Here is a 20,598-nt window from a genome sequence, read left to right as displayed (position 1 = left end):
TCTAGTAACTTGAACAACTCTAAGAACTATATACAACAGAATAGAGAGGAAACTTGCTGAGCAAGAGCCAAGGGAACTTCCAGCCACCGTCACTGGCAGTACGAAGGAACTGAAGTGGTGGTGGGTCGGCAGGGCTATATATTAGGCGCCATGAGGGTGCGACTGCATGGGGCGCCCAGGCCGACCCGACGGATGCTGCTAAGGAAAAAGTCTTCCGGCCAACGTGCACGTGCACACACCTGATTGGAATGGACATGAACAAGCACTCGAAGAAGAACTAGATAAATTCACAGAGGATAGGTTCATCAATGGCTATTAGCCAGGATGGGCAGGGATGATGTCCCTAGCCTCTGTTTGCCAGAAGCTGGGAATGAGCGACAGGGGCTGGATCACTTGATGATTACCTGTTCTGTTCATTCCCTCTGGGGCACCTGGCACTGGCCACTGTCGGAAGACAGGATATGGGGCTGACCCAGTAGGGCCATTCTTACGTTCTTATGTTATGTTCTTATCATTAACTCCAAATATGACTAATGTATAGCACTTTATAAATATTAACTAGTCTATTAAATATTCTTCTCACCCCCCCAACAGAGGTGTTATCCCCAGTAAGAGATGGAGACACCATGGCACAGACAGACAAAGTGACTTGCCCAAGGATACCACAGGAAGTCTGTTGCAAAGCCAGGAATAGAACACAGGTGCTTTAACTCTGGGGAAAAAGGCTACTTACCATTAGATGTAGCTCTTCGAGGGTCTCCTCTGCACAGTCACACTCATGGGATTCAAGGCAAGTGCACTGCAATGATCCAGAACCTAATGCTCCATTGGGGCTTGCACAAACATCACTTCGAGGCACTGAATGTTCAGAGGTTATAAAAAGGTTGGTGCTAGCCCTAAGCACCTCAGTTCCTCTCTCCTCAGCTCCAGTCCAACCACATGTAGGGAACTCCAAGAAGGAGGGGAGTGTGAACATGAGGAATCATCCCTTGAAGAACTACATTTATTGGCGAACAACCTCTCTTTCTGCAGGGACCTCTGCTGTGCGGAGCCCCCACTTCACACTGGTAATGGGAAAGAGCCACTGCTGCCTCCAGTGGGCCCTGATTAATTAGAGGGTAAGCTGAAAAAGGAGCTTGTCCCACCACCCGCACAAAAAAAATTAACCCTGACTTGCTGTGGCAGCCCACATCCTATTGGAGGATGGGAATGGTGCTCCAGAGCAGGACATTAACCCTGCCCATGTGGGGACAGCAGTTGGTTGCACGCCATCTAGTTGGCGGTGGGCCAACTGACTGGCACAGGGCAGTGTTGGTAGAAGGTTGTACAAGTTTGAACAAGGAGCACATATTACTGCTGCTGAAGGGAACAGGGCCAAATGAAGCCTGAACCCCAAGTAAGGAGATGGCCCAGGGAGCAAGAGAGGTTTTCAGCCTGGCTGTGGTTGTACGAGCAGCTCAGACCTGTGAAGGAAATCTTACTAGCACAGCAGTCACAGAAACAGACAGCTGGAGACACAGCAAGGACCAGCATTCACCACCCTGAGCTTGCATTGCACCGAAGCATCAGCTACTACAAACGGCGGGGTGGGGGGGGGAGAGTTGGGTGGTTAAGTTAAGAATACTCAGTTATGTAAGCACTGGGGATTCTGCAGTGCATTATTGTTAGAGTTAGGTGTTTCTTCTCCAAGGGCCACTTAATGGTCCCTTTTACTAGTTCTGGTTATGCATCCACATAAAGTCAGTGCCATTGTGTCTGAGAACAGGGTAAATCCTTGCCTCCTCAAGGACATGGCTCAAACTGAGCCGGTACTCAGTGGCACAGCACATTGGCACAGGCTGCAGCCTATAGATACAGGCATTGGTATAAGTTAAGGCAGGAATGCATACAGCCTACAAGCCTCAAGGCCTGTAGTACAGTAACTCCTCACTTAAAGTCATCCTGGTTAACATTGTTTCGTTGATACGTTGCTGATCAATTAGGAAACATGCTAGTTTAAAGTTGTGCAATGCTCCCTTATAACTTGTTTGGCAGCTGCCTGCTTTGTCTACTGCTTGCAGGATTCTCTGGAAGAGCAGCCCCTCCTCGTGGGGATTAGAACCAGGGGGGGCCAGCAGCCCCCCCCCCATCAGCTCCACAAAATTCCCAGCTCAGCAGCTGCAGCAGTTTAGCTGTATGTCCCCCCACTGCCATGCTTCTCCTGACCTGCCCTCTACCTTGGAGCTGCTCCCGGGAGCTTCCTGCTTGCTAGGGGATGAGGGGAGAGGGGTGCTGATGTCAGGATGTCCCCCTGTTCCTGCTCCCCCCATCCCTGCTCCATACCTCCTCTCCACAAAGCATAGGAGGGGACAGTCACATGGCTGGGGACAGAATGGGGGGAGCTTGCAGGAAGCTATTGCTTCCGGTCTGAACTGGCTGATCTGTTTAAAAGGGCAACGTACTTGAAGTGCGGTCAGCATACTTAAAGGGGCAATGCACGTCTCTCTCTCTCACTCATGCATGCACCCCCCAGCACTTTGGAAAGTCAGCACCTGTGCAGCTATGCATGTGCTGTCAGGAGGAGGAAGTGGTGTGCTCCAGCTGGATAGCGTGGGTTCATCATCATGTTCAGTTTTTGCAGGGAAGTGTTTGCAGCTACTGCCCTGCATCTGCACGGCAGTGGGGGGACATACAGCTAAAGTGCTGCCTTGTAGAGTGTGAGGCTACATTAACAGCAGCATATTAACCCTTGCAGGCTCAGCCGAGTGCTAGCTCATCATTTAGCAGAAAGGCATTCCCTGGAAAATATTCCACCCTCTTACTCCACAACCTCAACCAAGCTTTATAATCATTCATTGCTGTGTACAATATTAAACTGTTTGTTTAAAACTGTTTAAAACTGTTTAAAACTTATACTGTATATGTATATAATGTCTTTTGTCTGGTGAAAAAAATGTCCCTGGAACCTAACCCCCACTATTAACATTAATTCTTATGGGGAAATTGGATTCACTTGACATCATTTTGCATAAAGTCGCATTTTTCAGGAACATAACTACAACATTAAGAGAGGAGTTACTGTACAATAGCTTAGCTAAACTAATCAAGGCATAAGGCCCAAAAAGCATAAACAGATAACCTGGAGTAATCCTAGATCACAAGATAAACCTCTACTCCGATATAACGCGACCCGATATAACGCGGGTTTGCATACAACACGGTAATGCTCCAACACGCTGCTCTGAGCAGCACGTTAAGGGTGCTGGGCCAGGACCGAGGGGCTGGATAAGGAGCAGAGGGTCTCGGGGTGGGGGAGCCCCTGACCGCCCAGAGTCTGGGAGGCAGGAGCTGGGGGGGGGCACTTTTTGGGGGGCCCGCAGTCCCAGAGTGGCCCGGGGGATTAGCGGGGGGCCAGGAGCAGCCCGCTCCACTTCCCCAGCCCCAGTCGTGTCACTCAGGGGAGGGGGCTTGGGGGAAGGGATCCCCCCTGCACTCACCAGCAGCGGCGGAAGTGGAGTAGCCTGGCCCCAGCCCACTCCACTCTGCCAGCTCCCAGCTGCAGCGCTCCGCTTCCCGCCACAGGTGAGTATGGGGGGGCGTCCTTTCCCCAACCTCCCCACACTCACTGGCGGTGGGAAGCGCAATGCCGCAGCTGGGAGGTGGCGGAGTGGAGCGGGCTGGGGCTGCGTTGCTCCGCTTCCCACCGCTGCCGGTGAGTGCCTCTCAGGGGGCACGGGGTGTGGATCAGGGTCGGGGCAGTTAGGGGACAGAGAGCAGGGGTAGGGGGTGGGGTCCTGGGGATGAATAGGGATGGGGGTCTCTGGAGGGGGCGGTCAGGGAACAAGGGGGGCCAAAGCAAGTTCAATATAACGCGGTCTCACCCATAACACGGTGAGATTTTTTGTCTCCCGAGGACCGCGTTATATGGGGTAGAGGTGTAACACAAGATGGAATGCTGTAATAAACAAGTGTGACTGAAGTGCAGACAGGTAACCACAAGATGCCAGTTAATATCAGATTGAGATATGCTAAGTTTGGAGCAGCAGGAGATGTCAGACCACAAGAATGCCATGGTAACTAATTGACATACAAGCTAATAAGCTTGAGGTAAAAGGACTAGTAACCTACGGGAGAAGGGCACCCCAACATTAGTAGGGTAAGGAAATACAAATAAGGAAAAGGGGCTGAAACCTCTACTGAATATGCATAGTGGGAGTCAGCATAACACAATATAAAAGCTGCATCCCAGCCTGTGTGCCCTGGGAGATGGCAGAATGACAACCCCAGGTGATGATGCTGGGGGTGATGATGGGCTTTTTCTGCAAGAGATGGTGAAAGTATATGGATGCTCAGACATGAGACACTCTGACCATCTTATATTATTTATCTATTTTGCTGGGCTGGAGTGTTTGTGATTTTGCCAACTGCACTAAAAAAACATTACAGGGACAGAACGCCATTCCTAAACGTAGCTTTCTCCTTCGTGCGCACTGGAGGCCCTGTAATAACTGTTAATATTTCTGGGACTGGTCACAAGACAGAACCCTGCCAAACCACAGAATGCAAATTAACACATGATCAGGCAACACTGTTTCATGCTATCGTCTTGCTCTCCAAAATCTAGGCCTCCATTAAAAATAGCATAAAGGACAGTTTGCAAGCAGTTTTTCAACCAATTTAAATCGGTAGAAAAACTGATTTAATTCAAATCAATCACTGCACAACTTGAAACCTTAGAAGTGTGGAAACTTCAGAAGACTGCTGAGATTGCCCAGTGCTATTGGCTGAGGAATATTGATACACCTCTACCCCAATATAACGCAGTCCTCAGGAGACAAAAAATCTCACCACGTTATAGGTAAGACCGCGTTATATCGAACTTGCTTTGGCCCCCCCTGCTCCTTGTTCCCTGACCGCCCCCTCCAGTGACCCCCGTCCCTAATCTTCCCCAGGACCCCACCCCCTACCCAACTCCCCTGCTTTTTGTCCCGGCTGCTCCGACCCCCATCCACACACCCCGCCCCCTAACAGGCACTCAGCAGCAGCGGCGGGAAGCGGAGCAACACGGCCCCAGTCCACTTCACTCCACCACCTCCCAGCTGCGGCACTCTGCTTCCCACTGCCGGTGAGTGTGGGGAGGTTGGGGAAAAGATGCCCCCCACACTCTCCTGCGGCAGGAAGCGGAGCGCTGCAGCTGGGAGCTGGTGGAGTGGAGCAGGCTGGGGCTGGGTGGGCTACTCCGCTTCCCACCACCGGTGAGTGCGGGGAGGCTGAGGAAAGGACACCCTCCGCACTCACTGGCGGCGGGAAGCAGATTGACGCAGCCCCAGCCCGCTCTGCTTTCCTTGCCCCGGCCCCAGCCGTGTCGCTGGGGGGGGATTGAGGAAAGGTCCCGCACTCACCAGCGGCAGGAAGCGGAGCGCCATGGCTGGGAGCTGGCGGAGTGGAGCGGGCTGGGGCCAGGCCACTCCACTTCCACCGCTGCTGGTGAGTGCGGGGGGGATCCCTTCCCCCAAGCCCCCTCCTCCAAGTGACACGGCTGGGGCTGGGGAACCGAAGCGGGCTGCTCCTGGCCCCTCGCTAATCCCCCGGGCCACTCTGGGACTGCGGGCCCCCAAAAAAGTGCCCCCCCAGCTCCTGTCTCCCAAACCCTGGTGAGGGAGCCCCTGACCACCCCTGAGACCCTCTGCCCCTTATCCAACCCTTCGGCCCTGGCCCAGCACCCTTAACGTGCTGCTCAGAGCAGTATGTTGGAGCTTTACCGCGTTGTACGCGAACCTGCGTTATATCGGGTCCCGTTATATCGGGGTAGAGGTGTATAACATTTATAGATAACTAAAGTTTATGCATCTTTGGAGCTAGAATACAATGTTCAGCTTTGATGGGGGAGGTTACTAAGCTTCCTCCAGGAACTAAAATTGGTGCATGGGGAGGAAAAGGAAGGGGGAAGATTGGTATTTACTGCAGATCCCAGGACAATTCCAAAGAAGTACCATCCCTTGGGGGAAATTGAACATACAGGTTCAGAATCATAGAATATCAGGGTTGGAAGGGACCTCAGCAGGTCATCTAGTCCAACCCCCTGCGCAAAGCAGGACCAATCCCCAGTTTTTGCCCTAGATTCCTAAACGGCCACCTCAAGGATTGAACTCACAACCCTGGGTTTAGCAGGCCAATGCTCAAACCACTGAGCTATCCCTCCCACCCAGGAGGCAAAGAAAGGGCATAGAGGAAAAGCCTGAACTGCCTCAGAGTCCCTCATTCTGATCCAAAAAGTGACATGAGATTGTAACCAAGTGGGCAAAACCCCGCTAGAAGGATTGGAAGGACTGGAACTGCCCAGGTTTAGATGTGGAAGATAGGTCACACCTGATGCACTTAGCATGTGTGAAGACTTACTGTTTCAGGATACGTTTTTCACCGTATTGCTTTTTTCCTAAATAAATGTACTGTGGTGTGTGAAATCTGGTCAGTAGTAAAGAGGACCCCTACGTCATTCAGTGCATGGGACGAACGCTGCTGAAATAATGAGCAGCTATTCAATATTTTGTTTTAATGTACGGCCAGCCACTGCTCTGAAGACAGAACTATTCATTTCCTCATGGGGTTTTCTATGGTGATCACTACAGTATCCAAGTGCTTCACAAATATTAATATGCCCCTATGAGAGGAGGGAGTATTATCCCCATTGTACAGATGGGGAACTGAGGCATTAAGGAAATACAGACAAGGAAATTCATGAATTTGTTAATGTAAAAAGTATCCACTAACTTCAGGTGCCCCATTTGAGACACCTAAGACTGGTTTTTCAGAGAACTTAGCACATACAGCACTTCATATGTTCAAAGCTCCTACTGAACTCAGTTGCAAGTGTGAGTTCTCAGTATGTCTGCAAATCAGACCCTGAACTAGTGGGTGCCTCACTTTCTGGCTGCCCAAATTAGTGACCACCTGGGAAAAGTTTGTTTAAGTGACTTGACTGATATTATTACACAGGAACTCTGGGGCAGAGGCAGGAATAGAATCCAATTATCCAGGGCTGCATTCAACTGCCTTAACCCTGAGACCATCCCTTCTCTTTCTGCAACCCGCTGTCTCATTCACTACACACCTTCCAACTCCTGCAACAAATGGGGGAGGGCTCGTACAGACAGCAGCCTCCTTCACTGCACAGCCCTGATTCACGCAAAAGGCAGATCGATCCTGTGCACTGAATGAGGCAGGATCCCGCAGGGAAAAAATAGTATGTGATCATGTGGTTATAGATTATGCCATATTGGATACACACAAGGGGGCCAAATTAAGGTTGCATGACATTTCCTACCTTGAGTGCTTGCCTTTGCAACCTTATTAATGTGCTTTTACTGCATGTTTGTCTAATTTCTTTGGTTTTTAAAAGAGCAAACTGGAAAAATAAAATTCCATTATGTGGCATCATACTGACACCCACGTGTCTCATCAGCAGTTGAGTTAATTTTGATGAATAAGTGGGCCTAGATAACCACACAAATCTCTGCCACTTGAAGTAATGGAGTAAGTGATCACAGTAGTACATTCATTGACCCTGTGTGGCAAAAAAATGGCCACTGGAAAGGCTGTTTTTACAGAGAGGAGCTACAAGCAGCATTCTTAAGGGCTTGAAGAACTTTTGTCACAAGTCTGGTGAATAGTAGGTTTAAGTCCCATGTTGGCACTTGGTCTCTGACCAGTGGATACAAATTGGGCACTCCCTTTAGGAGTCAGTCAAGTGACATCAAGTGACAAGAATGGAGACTCCCTCAACCGGACAGTGAAAAGCAGAAACTGCAGACAAGTGCACTCTAATGGATGCTAAAAAAACCTTGGTTCTAGAGATGCAGTAAATTAATGTGTGTGCTGCATAAATTGCTGTTAACTGCCCATATGCCAATCCTTCTTCCACTTCAGTGTAATGCTTGAGAATGGCATATTTGCTGGAGAGTCTACACTTCAGCAGAGCAGAACAATTCATCTCATAGCACAGGCAGCCAGATGAAGAGACTGAGGATCAGGTTGTAATGTCCTGTGACCAGAGCTTTTGTGACACTGGGTGGTACAGAGGAAGATTACAGGTCTGCTCTGGGTACCAGAAATTTCTGGCCCATGCTGGGGCTATCAGGATCACCCAGGCCCCGTCTGGTCCCAATTTCCTGAGCAGTTGAGGAACCAGTGGAATCAGCAGGACTGTGTGCTGGAGCTGTGTGTTCGACACTCACAGAAGGCCCCTTTGCTATCCCTCATCAAGAGCACTGCAAGGGACACAGAGTTGGTCCTGGTAGCAAAGAGTAAAGGGGAAGACCCCACTTGCTGAATAGGAGTTTGACCACAAAGGCTGTTTGAGAGACTATTCATGCTTTTCCTAAGTCCTCCAGGAAATCCTATCTGCCAGATCATCCTCCCTTGATAGATGCAGCAATACCAGATAGATGTTGTGCTATATTCACAACTCCATGAATTTGCCACTTCCTTGCACACGGTCTCGGAACAAGCACTTTCTTGCTTATGGACAGCAAGCATAAACATCTGTTGTCCATCTGTTCTACTTTTCCTATAAGCTGAGGTAGGATGCATTTCTGGGCCCATGGGATGGCTCACAGTTCTAGCAGATTGGTTCCCCATTGATTCCAAAGTCTCTGGCAGTGCACGCCATAGTCCAGCTTGGATGTATCTGGACTGCTTTTGCTGAGGTAGCTGGAGGAATGCAGGGGACCCATCTTAAACTGTATTCTGTGGGGCTCCACCAACTTATCTGCTTTGGGATCTTTGGAGATATGGTGAACATCAGGTCAAGATTGTCCACATTGAATCTGTAGTTCTGGGACTGACAAGTGGGGCTTGAGACAGGCTTGGGGAGAGTGAAGACTAGGCGACTATATCTGTCTGGAGGGTATGTCTCTGAGCCAAAGAGCGATTGGGCACCTGCATCCATCTTGGGAAAGGTCCTACAGCAGGAAGTGCTCCATTTAAAGCCCTAAAAGGGCATCAAGGTAAAACTAAAAATAGACAAAATTACTTTAACAACTTACAAAAGCTCTAAAATTTCCTAAGTTATCTAGACTCAGGATATGTCTACACTGCAATCAGAGGTGTGCTTGCAGCCCGGGTTGGAATACCAGTAGTAGCTTTAATCTAGCTAGCACAGCTAAAAATACTAGTGTAGCCGTGACAACATGGGCTTAGAATCATAGAATCATAGAATATCAGGGTTGGAAGGGACCTCAGGAGGTCATCTAGTCCAACCCCCTGCTCAAAGCAGGACCAATCCCCATCTAAAGCATCCCAGACAGGGCTTTGTTAAGACTGACCTTAAAAACTTCTAAGGAAGGAGATTCTACCACCTCCCTAGGTAACGCATTCCAGTCTTTCACCACCCTCCTAGTGAAAAAGTTTTTCCTAATATCCAACCTAAACCTCCCCCACTGCAACTTGAGACCATTACTCCTTGTTCTGTCATCAGCTACCACTGAGAACAGTCTAGATCCATCCTCTTTGGAACCCCCCTTTCAGGTAGTTGAAAGCAGCTATCAAATCCCCCCTCATTCTTCTCTTCCTCAGACTAAACAATCCCACTTCCCTCAGCCTCTCCTCATAACTCATGTGTTCCAGTCCCCTAATCATTTTTGTTGCCCTTCGCTGGACTCTCTCCAATTTTTCCACATCCTTCCTGTAGTGTGGGGCCCAAAACTGGACACAGTACTCCAGATGAGGCCTCACCAATGTCGATTAGAGGGGAACGATCACGTCCTTCGATCTGCTGGCAATGCCCCTACATATACATCCCAAAATGCCACTGGCCTTCTTGGCAACAAGGGCACACTGTTGACTCAGATCCAGCTTCTCGTCCACTGTAACCCCGAGGTCCTTTTCTGCAAAACTGCTGCCGAGCCATTCGGTCCCTACTCTGTAGCGGTGCATGGGATTCTTGCATCCTAAGTGCAGGACTCTGCATTTGTCCTTGTTGAACCTCATCAGATTTCTTTTGGCCCAATCCTCAATTTGTCTAGGGCCCTCTGTATCCTATCCCTACCCTCCAGCGTATCTACCTCTCCTCCCAGTTTAGTGACATCTGCAAACTTGCTGAGGGTGCAATCCACACCATCCTTCAGATCATTTATGAAGCTATTGAACAAAACCGGCCCCAGGACCGACCCTTGGGGCACTCCACTTGATACTGGCTGCCAACTAGACATGGAGCCATTGATCACTACCCGTTGAGCCCGACAATCTAGCCAACTTTCTATCCACCTTATAGTCTATATAGTACTTGCACTGCTAGCCCATGCTGAAATTTGTACCATGCCTTCGCTGCTATTTTTACCTGTACTAGCTAGATTAAAGCTCGTGCAGAAATGCAAACCCATTCCGCAATCATACCTCTGACCGCAGTGCAGACACCCTTAGTAAGAATCCTAAAACAAGTGAGTGAGCCCAAATTGGCAGTTTTCCAGAAGGTTCCAGATCACTGAGGCGCAGACACCACGGATCCATAAGTGGGAATATGCACTGACTCCCTGAAGTACATTTTCCATTTCAGAACTAGACCCCTTCCAGCACAGTCCAGAACTGCAGCGCTCAGCGGATGACATGACAAGATAAGAATTCTGGAACCGGGTCTTACAGTGTAATGATTACTGCTGATTGCCCCACTTACTCACTAGTCAAGTAGGGTTGCCAACTTTCTACTCACACAAAACTAAACACCTTTGCCCCGCCCCCTGCCCCACGCCTCCTCCAAGGCCCCACCCATTCTCCGAGGCCCCGCCCCCACTCACCCCATCCCCCTCTCCCTCTGTCACTCGCTCTCCCCACCCTCACTCACTCGCTCATTTTCACTGGGCTGGCTCAGAGGGTTGGGTAGTAGAAGGGGATGAGGCCTTCAGGGTGCGGGAGGGGGCTCCAGGCTGAGGCAGTGATTGGGATGTGGGAGGGAGTGAGGGCTCCGCTGGGGGTGAGGGGTCTGGGGTGGGACCAGGGATGATGGGTTTGGGGTGCAGGAGGGGGCTCCAGGCTGGGCATGAGTGGTTTGGAGTGCAGGATGGGGATCCAGACTGGTGCAGGGGGTTGGGGTGGGGGAGCACTGAGGGCTCCATCTGAGGGTGCAGGCTCTGGGGTGGGGCCAACGATAAGGAGTTTGGGGTGCAGGAGGGGGCTCCGGGCTGGGGCTGAGAGGTTTGGGGTGCAGGAGGGGGCTCCCGACTGGTGCAGGGGGTTGGAGTGCAGAGGGGGTGAGGGCTCCGGCGGGGGGTGTGGGCTCTGAGGTGGGGCGGGGAATGAGGAGTTTGGGGTGCAGGAGGGTGCTCCAGATTGTGGCTGAGGAGTTCAGAAGGTGGGAGGGGGATCATGGCTGGGGCGTGGGAGGGGGTGCAGGCTCCAGGTGGCGCTTTCCTCAGGTGGCTCCCAGAAGCAGCGGCATGTCCCCGCTTCGGCTCCTATGCAGAGGCACGGCCAGATGACTCTGTCAGCTGCCTGGTCCACAGGCACCATCCCTGCAGCTCCCACTGGCAACCAATGGGAGCTGCGGAGCTGGCACTTGGGGCAGGAGCAGCGTGCGGAGTCCCTTGGCTGTCCCTACACGTAGGACGCAGAGGGGGGACATGCCTCTGCTTCCGGAAGCCACACGGAGCCACAACAGGCAGGGAGCCTGCCTTAGCCCCACTGCACTGCCGACTGGACTTTTAATGGCCCGGTCAGCAGTGCTGACCGGAGCCACTAGGGTCCCTTTTTGACCGGGCATTCCGGTCAAAAAACTGACACCTGGCAACCCTATAGTCAAGACCTCAATATTTCTCCCCACCTCCTTTTCAGAAGCTGGTCCCCAATTTTAAACTACTGGGGGGGGGACTTATTCTCTAAGTCTCATAAGATAAAAAAGGGACAACTTTTGAGACCCACAAATCAGAGAATGATTGAGAGAGATCCCAAATCTGTAGGACAGTCACTTTAATGGCAGGGCTATGGTTTCTGCTGTTGTATGATTGCACTGATCAGTGCTCAGCATAGTCCACACGGCTCTGGGTAAAGGCTTGGAGCCAGAATCCAACAGTAATGTTTGTTAGCCACTTGGGAATCCCTATGAACATAAGATGGTGTAGAAAATAAGATGGTGATCATAAGGAAGTCGGAGATACTTTAAGTTGCTTCATGTCTTTGTAGTTTCCCAGTGTACTAGTTTTATTATTGTTTAATCAGAGTTTACATCTTTCTGTGTCTCATTCTTCCCAACTCTTTGCCCCCTCCTGTACAGTTATTAAATTAAAACATTTAATGTGCTGGAAAGCTGCAGCTATGCACAGACACCAGGTTGCAAGCTACAGCAGCAAAGCATGATGAGGTACCGCAGGTTGCAGGGCAAGAGTGACACAGCTTCTCACTGGGCTGGAATGCACTCCAGAATGTCATATCCTCTCTTCCCTCCCCACCCCCCACATCTATTGTGTCACTCACTATTGAGATGTTGACTCATACCTCCAATTGGCCCATGATCCCATCTTCCATTGCCCTCTTGTTAAATTTTCAAGTAAGCATCCCCGTGCTTTCTCCCACGCTGCTGCTCATGCTTGGGAGGAGCTCCCCATAAATGTCCATAAAGCCACCTCACTATCCTCCTTCAAATCTCTCCCTAAAACTACTTTGCTGTGATATCTACAAACATCTTGACAACAGTTAAGCCACTGGTGTCCTGAGACCACTGCCCATAATGCTGACCAATCTCACTGTAATCACTCCGTCTGTCTGTCTGTTGTGCCTTGTACAGCACCTAGCACAATGGGGTCCCAGGCCATGACGAAGGTGACTAGGCACTATGGTAAAACAAATGACAATATAAAGGTCCACACATTATATATTTGTACAGTGCCTGGCAAAATGGGCCCTAGCCTCTAAGCACTGCTGTAATACTAATTAGATTAAGAAGATCTGTAACCAAAATCAAAGGTCATACTACACCAAATGCAGAAGGAAAAACCTCTCTTCACCTGAGCTCCTATTTGTGACTCAAGAAGCAGCCCAGGGTCTAAACAACTCTGATTTACAAACACAGGCTGCTTACCATAAGTTAGCAAATCTGATCTAACTAGTCAGTTCTTCCGGTTGCTTCCTGATTTCTCTAGCACCTTTAATCTCAAGATCCTAGTGCTCTGCAGTACTGAAATTCAGCCACCCCAGAGGTGGAGAATACCAGCCAACAATTGCCCACTGCAGTAGATAGGTGGAATTTTGGCTAAGGACACCCTGTAAGCTAGGGGAATGGCTCCACAGAAGACTTTTCTTCCTCAAGAGTTTATGACAAAGTTTACAATCAGAAAGCAAACAGAAAATTTCGGCATGAGCCCTGGGTGTGGATCCTGACCTCCCAAATGATATTCCCTCCCCACATGCCCTCCCCAAGCCACATTCATACCACCTATGCCACGGAAGGGGGAAGCTGATCTTATGTTAACACTTGTTCACAAGGGCCAAGTAGTACCCCTTCTCACCACTGTCATATTTCCACTCTTACAGAAAGGGATCTTTTCACCATTTTATTCCAGATACTACTGAAATGCATTGCATCTCATAGGACAAGTACTTCGAAAGGATTAAGGGCTGTATTACCCCAACTAGAAAGTGAACTTGTAGTTCAGGCAGTCTGATAATTTAGGCAAATCATACCTGACAAAAACTTTCTGCCAGTCTCTCTGGCTTTAGCCTAACTCCTAGTGGAAAAGCAATCAATAGTGAAGACATATTTCCTTAGATCTCTACCAAAGCATTTACACACACACACACAAAACAAGTTTTCACATTTCCCGTTACTTGCATTCAAAGCATTTTTAGTTCAAACAGCTGCTGAACTGCAAGTATTTTTCGCCATCTGCTGGTCAAAATATGCAACTACTTGAGACAGTTTCAGAGAATCAGTGGCCATTCCACACAATGTCTGTTCTGAATTTGCAAGAGGATAAAATACAGCTCTGAGCTTGTCAATGAAGACTGAGCCCACTTCAGCAAATAACAGAGCAAGTATGGCAGCCAAACCCAAGAATGCAGAGCTTAGGGGACTGTTAATGGGATAAGGAACCTTTCCTCTCTAATGACAGGTTTCAGAGTAACAGCCGTGTTAGTCTGTATTCGCAAAAAGAAAAGGAGTACTTGTGGCACCTTAGAGACTAACCAATTTATTTGAGCATAAGCTTTCGTGAGCTACAGCTCACTGCATCCGATGAAGTGAGCTGTAGCTCACGAAAGCTTATGCTCAAATAAATTGGTTAGTCTCTAAGGTGCCACAAGTACTCCTTTTCTTTCCTCTCTAGTTCGCTAGTTCAAAGCTGGCACGGGGCTGGGTGTGACCAGTCAGCAACCTCTGATACCTATTTGGTGGCCCATCTGAACTGAAATAATAGTTCCAGTTCTTTTGCTAGTAAGAAGCTTTCATTATCAAAACATGCACCAAAATTAAAATTAATAATAGTTTCACGTTATGAATTCTTGAGGGAAAATTTCTTTTGTAGTGCGTTATCCCTCTTTTGATATTCACCCCTTCTTGCCAACTGTTGGGAATGGGCCACATCCACCCTAATTGAATTGGCCTCGTTAACACTGACCTGCCCACTTGATAAGGCAATTCCCATCTTTTCATGTGCTGTATATTTATAACTGCCTACTTTTTTTTCACTCCATGCATCTGATGAAGTGGGTTATAGACCATGAAAGCTTATGCCCAAAAAATTTGTTAGTCTCTAAGGTGCCACAAGGACTCCTCACTGTTTTTGAAGGAGGTTTGTAACGCTAACCTAACTGTGGATATTTTCATTATTCATACAAATGTCTCTTATTTTCTGGATGCTACGAAATTCTTGGGCTCTGATTTCTGGGGCAGTGAGTTACACATGGTGTGATAAATAAAGTGGGGGGAGCTCCCTTTTATGGACACCCAGACAGCCAGTTCGCTATAAAATCCCTCTTGGTCTGTTCTCTGTTTGCTTTACCTGTAAAGGGTTAACAAGCCCACAGGTAAAAGAAAAGGAGTGGGCACCTGACCAAAAGAACCAGTGGGAAGGCTAGAACTTTTAAATTTGGGAAAGAGAGTTTCCCTTTTGTCTGTTGTTCTTTGGGCTGGAGGGACAGGGCAGCAATGCTGTAAGCAGCTTTAAGCCAGGTATGATCATAAATCATCAGGTCATACCTAGAAATACTTATCTGAACTCCAAATGTGTAAGTAGATCAGAATGTTTAGCTAGATGCAATCAGCTTTATTTCTGTTTATTTTTTAAGGCTTGTGGATCTCCTCTGTGCTAATTCCAGATGCTTTTGTTTGCTTGTAACCTTTAAGCTGAACCCCCAAGAAAGCTATTTTGGGTGCTTAATTTTTGTAATTGTTCCTTTTAAGATCTAGCCAAAAGCCTAAATTCCAGATGTATTGTTTTCCTTTTTGTTTTTAATAAAATTTACCTTTTTTAATAACAGGATTGGATTTTTGGTGTCCTAAGAGGTTTGTGCATGTTGTTTGATTAGCTGATAGTCACAGTTAATTTCCTTTGTTTCTTTTCTCAGCTCTTCCCCGGAGGGTGGGGTGAAAGGGCTTGAGGGTACCCCACAGGGAGAAATTCCCAAGTGCTCCTTCCTGGGTTCAAAGGGGTTTTTTTGCATTTGGATAGTGGCAGCGTTTACCAAGCCAAGGTCAGAGAGAAGCCTGGGAGTTTAATACAAGCCTGAAGTGGCAAGTATTAATTTTTAACATCCTTGCAGGCCCCCACTTCTGCACTCGGAGTGACAGAGTGGGGATTCAACCTTGACACATGGTCATTATGCAGGGGGTAGAACAGCATTTTCTTTTTTCTCTTTTTAAGTATCATTTAATCACTTCAATCAATTCTGTGGAATGTCCTCTTGGTCTTTTATTATGAGAAAGGATAAACAAAAGCACTCTGTTAACCTTGCCTAGACCATTTGTTATCACAAGCAAAGCTGGCAGACCCATCAACTCTGATTCCCTCCACATGCTCTTTCCTCCCTTCTCATGTACTGCTTCCTCGCCTGAAACTGCCTCTCTAAACCTGTTTGCCATGCAGCCAACCTCTCCTCAAAACCCACCTCTGCACATAATCCTACGATTTTTATTTTTAATAGATCTTAGGAAACTATGAGTGTCCCAACTCCACTCCTGCTTCTTTGTCAGTATGTGGTAGTCTTGATAGCATTTTGGAGAGTATTTATATCTTTGCAAAAAGAAAAGGAGTACTTGTGGCACCTTAGAGACTAACAAATTTATTTGAGCATAAGCTTTCGTGGCTGAATGCATCTGATGAAGTGAGCTGTAGCTCACAAAAGCTTATGCTCAAATAAATTGGTTAGTCTCTAAGGTGCCACAAGCACTCCTTTTCTTTTTGCGAATACAGACTAACACTGCTGCTACTCTGAAACCTGTTTATATCTTTGCATGTCAGTAACGCTCTTACCCTCCCCCCCCCCCCCCTTCTGGGTCCTCTGTTTCAGATGTCAAAGCAAACTTCACTCGCTTTACTTGCCTCAGAATATGGCATTTTCCTGTGTACCTTGAAAGAAAAAAAGAATCCATCTCAAGCCCTGCTCAACCACAACTAGTCACGTACCTTTAGGAGGGGCCGGCTGGATACTAACAACTGGCTGCTGCTTTGTCAGTGGCAAAAGCGTTGGAAGAGCCCGAATAATGATGGCTTTAGCCTGAATGCCAAGGCTGGCCTGAACTTCAGGTACTGCAGGCAGCAAGAGAGGCTTGGGTTGAATTGACGGTTTGGAAGTTGTCTGACTAGATCTTTTTGGTGTCTTCACAGAGCTGTTCGCTGGGGAAAGAAAAAATCTCAGTTGAACCACGAGATCTAAAAATAAAAATTCTATACAGCACTGTGTGAGGGTTACTGAAGTCTTTCTTTGTCCATCTATTTATTAAAAGATGCCTCTTATACACAAATGGATTAATCTATCAGAAATAAAAGGGCTGCCTGCTAGAACTGGACTGCTGACACCTTTCAGTCAACATTTTCTTATACAAAGCATATGATAATTGGGCCTGCAAATTTACCCTAATTGTGAGCTCAACTGTAAAGAATATGTGAAAGTTCATAAAATGAACTCAAGGACTGTGTTAATATCATGTTTGGTACACAACAAATGTGGGACTGGAAATTAAAAAAACAAAATTGGTGTGTTGGATAATAGGCCTAATTAGTTTGTCCACCAATGAGAGGATGGACTGTTCCACTGATAATTCCCTTTTGTGGTCCCTAAAAAGAGAGACTTTTAGGGAGAAAAATCGGCTACTTGCACGAGCTGCATCATCATGGCTGCCAGCCTCACCATCTCCTGGGATCCCAGGACTTAATCCTAATCCTGAGAGATGTCCTGACCAGACCAGGCCAGAGAGGGGGACCCAGATGACATCACCTCCTCTATCAGCTCCAGCTTAATCCCAACCACCACCTAAGATGAAACAGGATCAGACTGTAACAACAGCTCTAGCCAATCTCAACTAACATCTCTTTTCCCCAAAAGGACAGTTCCTACTTTGATCCCGTGTAAGAGACTGTCCAACAAGGGATTTTTTTCCTTCTAAAGCTCTCTCCAGCCAAAGGGAAAAGGAGCAAGAGATACTAAAACAAAAGCCTTACTTAATACTTTTACATTTCAAACGCTTTAATTGATTTTTCTTCTTTTCTTTATCTTTAATTAAAGGTCAAAAGGACTTTAAATGGTATGTTTGCCACACTACTAAGCATGCTGAGCTCTCTGTATACATAAGCATGGCCACACTGGGACAGAACAATAGTCTATCTAGTCCAATAGCCTGTCTTCTGACAATGGACAGTGCCAGATGCTTCAGAGGGAGCAAACAGAACACAATTTATTAAGTGATCCATCCCCTGCCGTCCAGTTCCAGCATCTGGCAGTCAAAGATTTAGGGACACCCAGAACATGTCCCTGATCATCTTGGGTAATAGCCACTAATGGATGTATCCTCCATGAACTTCTCTCATTCTTTTTTGAACCCATACTTTTGGCCTTCACAACATCCCCTGGCAACTAGTTCCACAGGTTGACTGTGCTTGTGTGAAGAAGTAGTTCACTATGTTTTAAACCTGCTTCCTATTTATTTCATCAGGTATCCCCTGGTTCTTGTGTTATGTGAAGGGATAAATAGCACTTCCTTACTCACTTTCACCACACCATTCATGATTTTATAGACCCTCGGACATCTCTTTTCTAAGCTGAACAGTCCCACTCTTTTTAGTCTCTCCTCAGATGGATGCTGTTCCATACTCCTATTCATTTTTGCTGCCTTCCTCTGTACTTTTTTGAATTCACATATATCCTTCTTGAGATGGGGTGACCAGAACTGCATGCAGTATTCAAGGTGTGGATGTAACAAGGATTTATATAGCGTATTACGATATTTTCTGTCTTATTATCTATCCCTTTCCTAACGGTTCCTAACATTGTTCGCTTTTTTTTTATGGTTGTGGAACACTGATCAGATGTCTTCAGAAAACTATCCAGAATTACTCTGAACCCTGAACCTTGTTTAACACTGTTTAATATGGGACAGTGACTTGGTTATGTTAACACCTTTACCTCATATATTCCATCTAAATTAATACAACAGGCAATGATATATGTGCCAACTGTATGGTCAAAGTAAGCAGATCACTCTTACCAGCCTGATGTGCAGCACTGGAAGTAGGCTTTTTATCTTTCTGACTTCCAGATCTCTTGCTGTACAGAGAGAGAGGAAACATCTGAGAGCTGGTGCTGAAGTCCAAGTCTTCCTATTGACAAAGAGTATATAAAACAAATGACAAATCCTTCTCAGAACACAAGAATGTGCTTATAAAAGCATTCAGATGCTGTCCGGATTCTACTTTCAGATCTGTGCTACTGACCACAAACCTAGTATTCCACTGTTCCTCTATTAATTATTTGTACTCCAGTAGTGTGCAAAGGCCCCAATCAAGATCTAGCCCCATTATGCTCGGGCAGGGGTGGGCAAACTTTTTGGCCCGAGGGCCACATCGGGGTTGCGAAACGGTATGGAGGGCCGGGTAGGGAAGGCTGTGCCTCCCCAAACAGCCTGGCCCCTGCCCCCTATCCGCCCCCTCCCACTTCCCACCCCCTGACTGCCCCCCTCCGCCCCTAACTACCCCCCCGGGACCCCACCGCTATCCAGCCCCCCCGCTCCCTGACTGCCTCCCGGTACCCCCATCCCTAACTTCCCCCCGGGACCCCACCCCCTATCCAACCTCCCCTGGACCCCACCCCCATATCAAACCCCTCCTGCTCCCTGTCCCCCCGACCCCCCAGGACCCCACCCCCTATCCAACCCCCACTGTTCCCTGTCTCCTGACCGCCTCCAACCCCCAAACCTCCGCCCCATCAAACTGCCCCCTGTCCCCTGACTGCCCCCTGCCCCTTATCCCACCACACCCCTTACCCTTACCATGCCGCTCAGAGCGGCAGGACAGGCTTATCTGAAAGCCTGGGAGGTGAGCGTTGCTGTGAGGGAGGGGGGACAGCGGGGGAAGGGCCGGGGGCTAGCCTCCCCAGCCGGGAGCTCAGGGGCTGGGCAGGACGGTCCCGCAGGCCGGATGTGGCCCGCGGATGATAGTTTGCCCATCCCTGTGCTAGGGGTTCTATATATACACGAGATATTCCTGTGGATTCTGAAGGCTAAGACAGATGATGGATGAAATAGAGAGCGGTGAAGAGACTTGCCCAAGTCACCCAGCATCTCAGTGACCAGGAACAGAATCCAGGTCTCCTGAGTCCCAGTCCAAGGCCACTAGACCATATGTAGTACTCCCAAGTACAGATTTCCCTGTGGGCCCCTGTGACTTCAATGGGGGCAGGCCCAATACAGCACTCCAAAGTACAGAGCTCCCATGTAGAGAGAGCAGAACACAGGAGTCAGAATGATAGAATCTAGAGATCAAAAGATCAGTGAGTCCCTCTCCTTGTTAAGACAGCATTTAGTCTCCCTATAGATGACGAATAATATTCAACTGATAATTGAAACAAAGAGTCATTCAAGCTGGGCCTGAACTAAGTTGATCTGAAAAGCTGTTTCTCACTACCGAAGAAACCAAATCATAATGCATAGCTGCTTTAAAAAAAGACCAAACAAAACACTATGCTCCTAACATCCTCTGGGGCTGAACACAACCTCTCAAATGAGGCACATACTGGCACAGCATGCAGCCAGCATGCCTCATTGGTAAGGCTACGATTTAGTCATGGGTATTTTTAGTAGAAGTCATGGATAGGTCACAGACAGTAAACAAAAATTCGCAGCTCCTGACCTGTCCATGACTTCTACTATAAATACCCCGGACTAAATCTTAGGTGTTCTGGGGGGCTCCGGAGGCACCGCTGCTCTGAAGGGGGGCCTCTGGGGTGATGCTACTACAGCTGGGGGGGGGGGGGGGATGGCCCAGGACCACAGCTACTGTAGCTCGGGGGGACCAAGCAGGGGGTTGGCCCAGGGCTGCCCCAGAAGCAGACAGTGCGGCTGGCCTTGGGGGGCGGCCCAGGGTCAGCCACACCGGCCACTGCAGAAGTCATGGAGGTCACAGAATCTGTGACTTCCATGGCATA

General features: G+C 48.3%; 1 protein-coding gene across 4 annotated transcripts in view; it reads right to left on the bottom strand.

Annotated features, from left to right (window-relative positions):
- Positions 1–20,598, bottom strand: part of ATF6 (activating transcription factor 6) — a 342,143-nt gene that overhangs the window by 305,234 nt on the left and 16,311 nt on the right. For all 4 annotated transcript variants that reach the window (XM_074960822.1, XM_074960823.1, XM_074960825.1 and 1 more), the window contains exons 5-6: positions 18,665–18,776; positions 16,587–16,796 (exon numbers count right to left, since the gene is read on the bottom strand). In XM_074960822.1, the coding sequence (XP_074816923.1) occupies positions 16,587–16,796; positions 18,665–18,776 (322 nt within the window). The remainder of the gene's footprint in view (positions 1–16,586; positions 16,797–18,664; positions 18,777–20,598) is intronic.

Source organism: Natator depressus, chromosome 8 (genome assembly GCF_965152275.1).
Source record: "Natator depressus isolate rNatDep1 chromosome 8, rNatDep2.hap1, whole genome shotgun sequence".
In the NCBI taxonomy this organism is placed as follows: domain Eukaryota; kingdom Metazoa; phylum Chordata; order Testudines; family Cheloniidae; genus Natator; species Natator depressus.
This window is presented reverse-complemented; position numbering and strand designations above follow the sequence as displayed.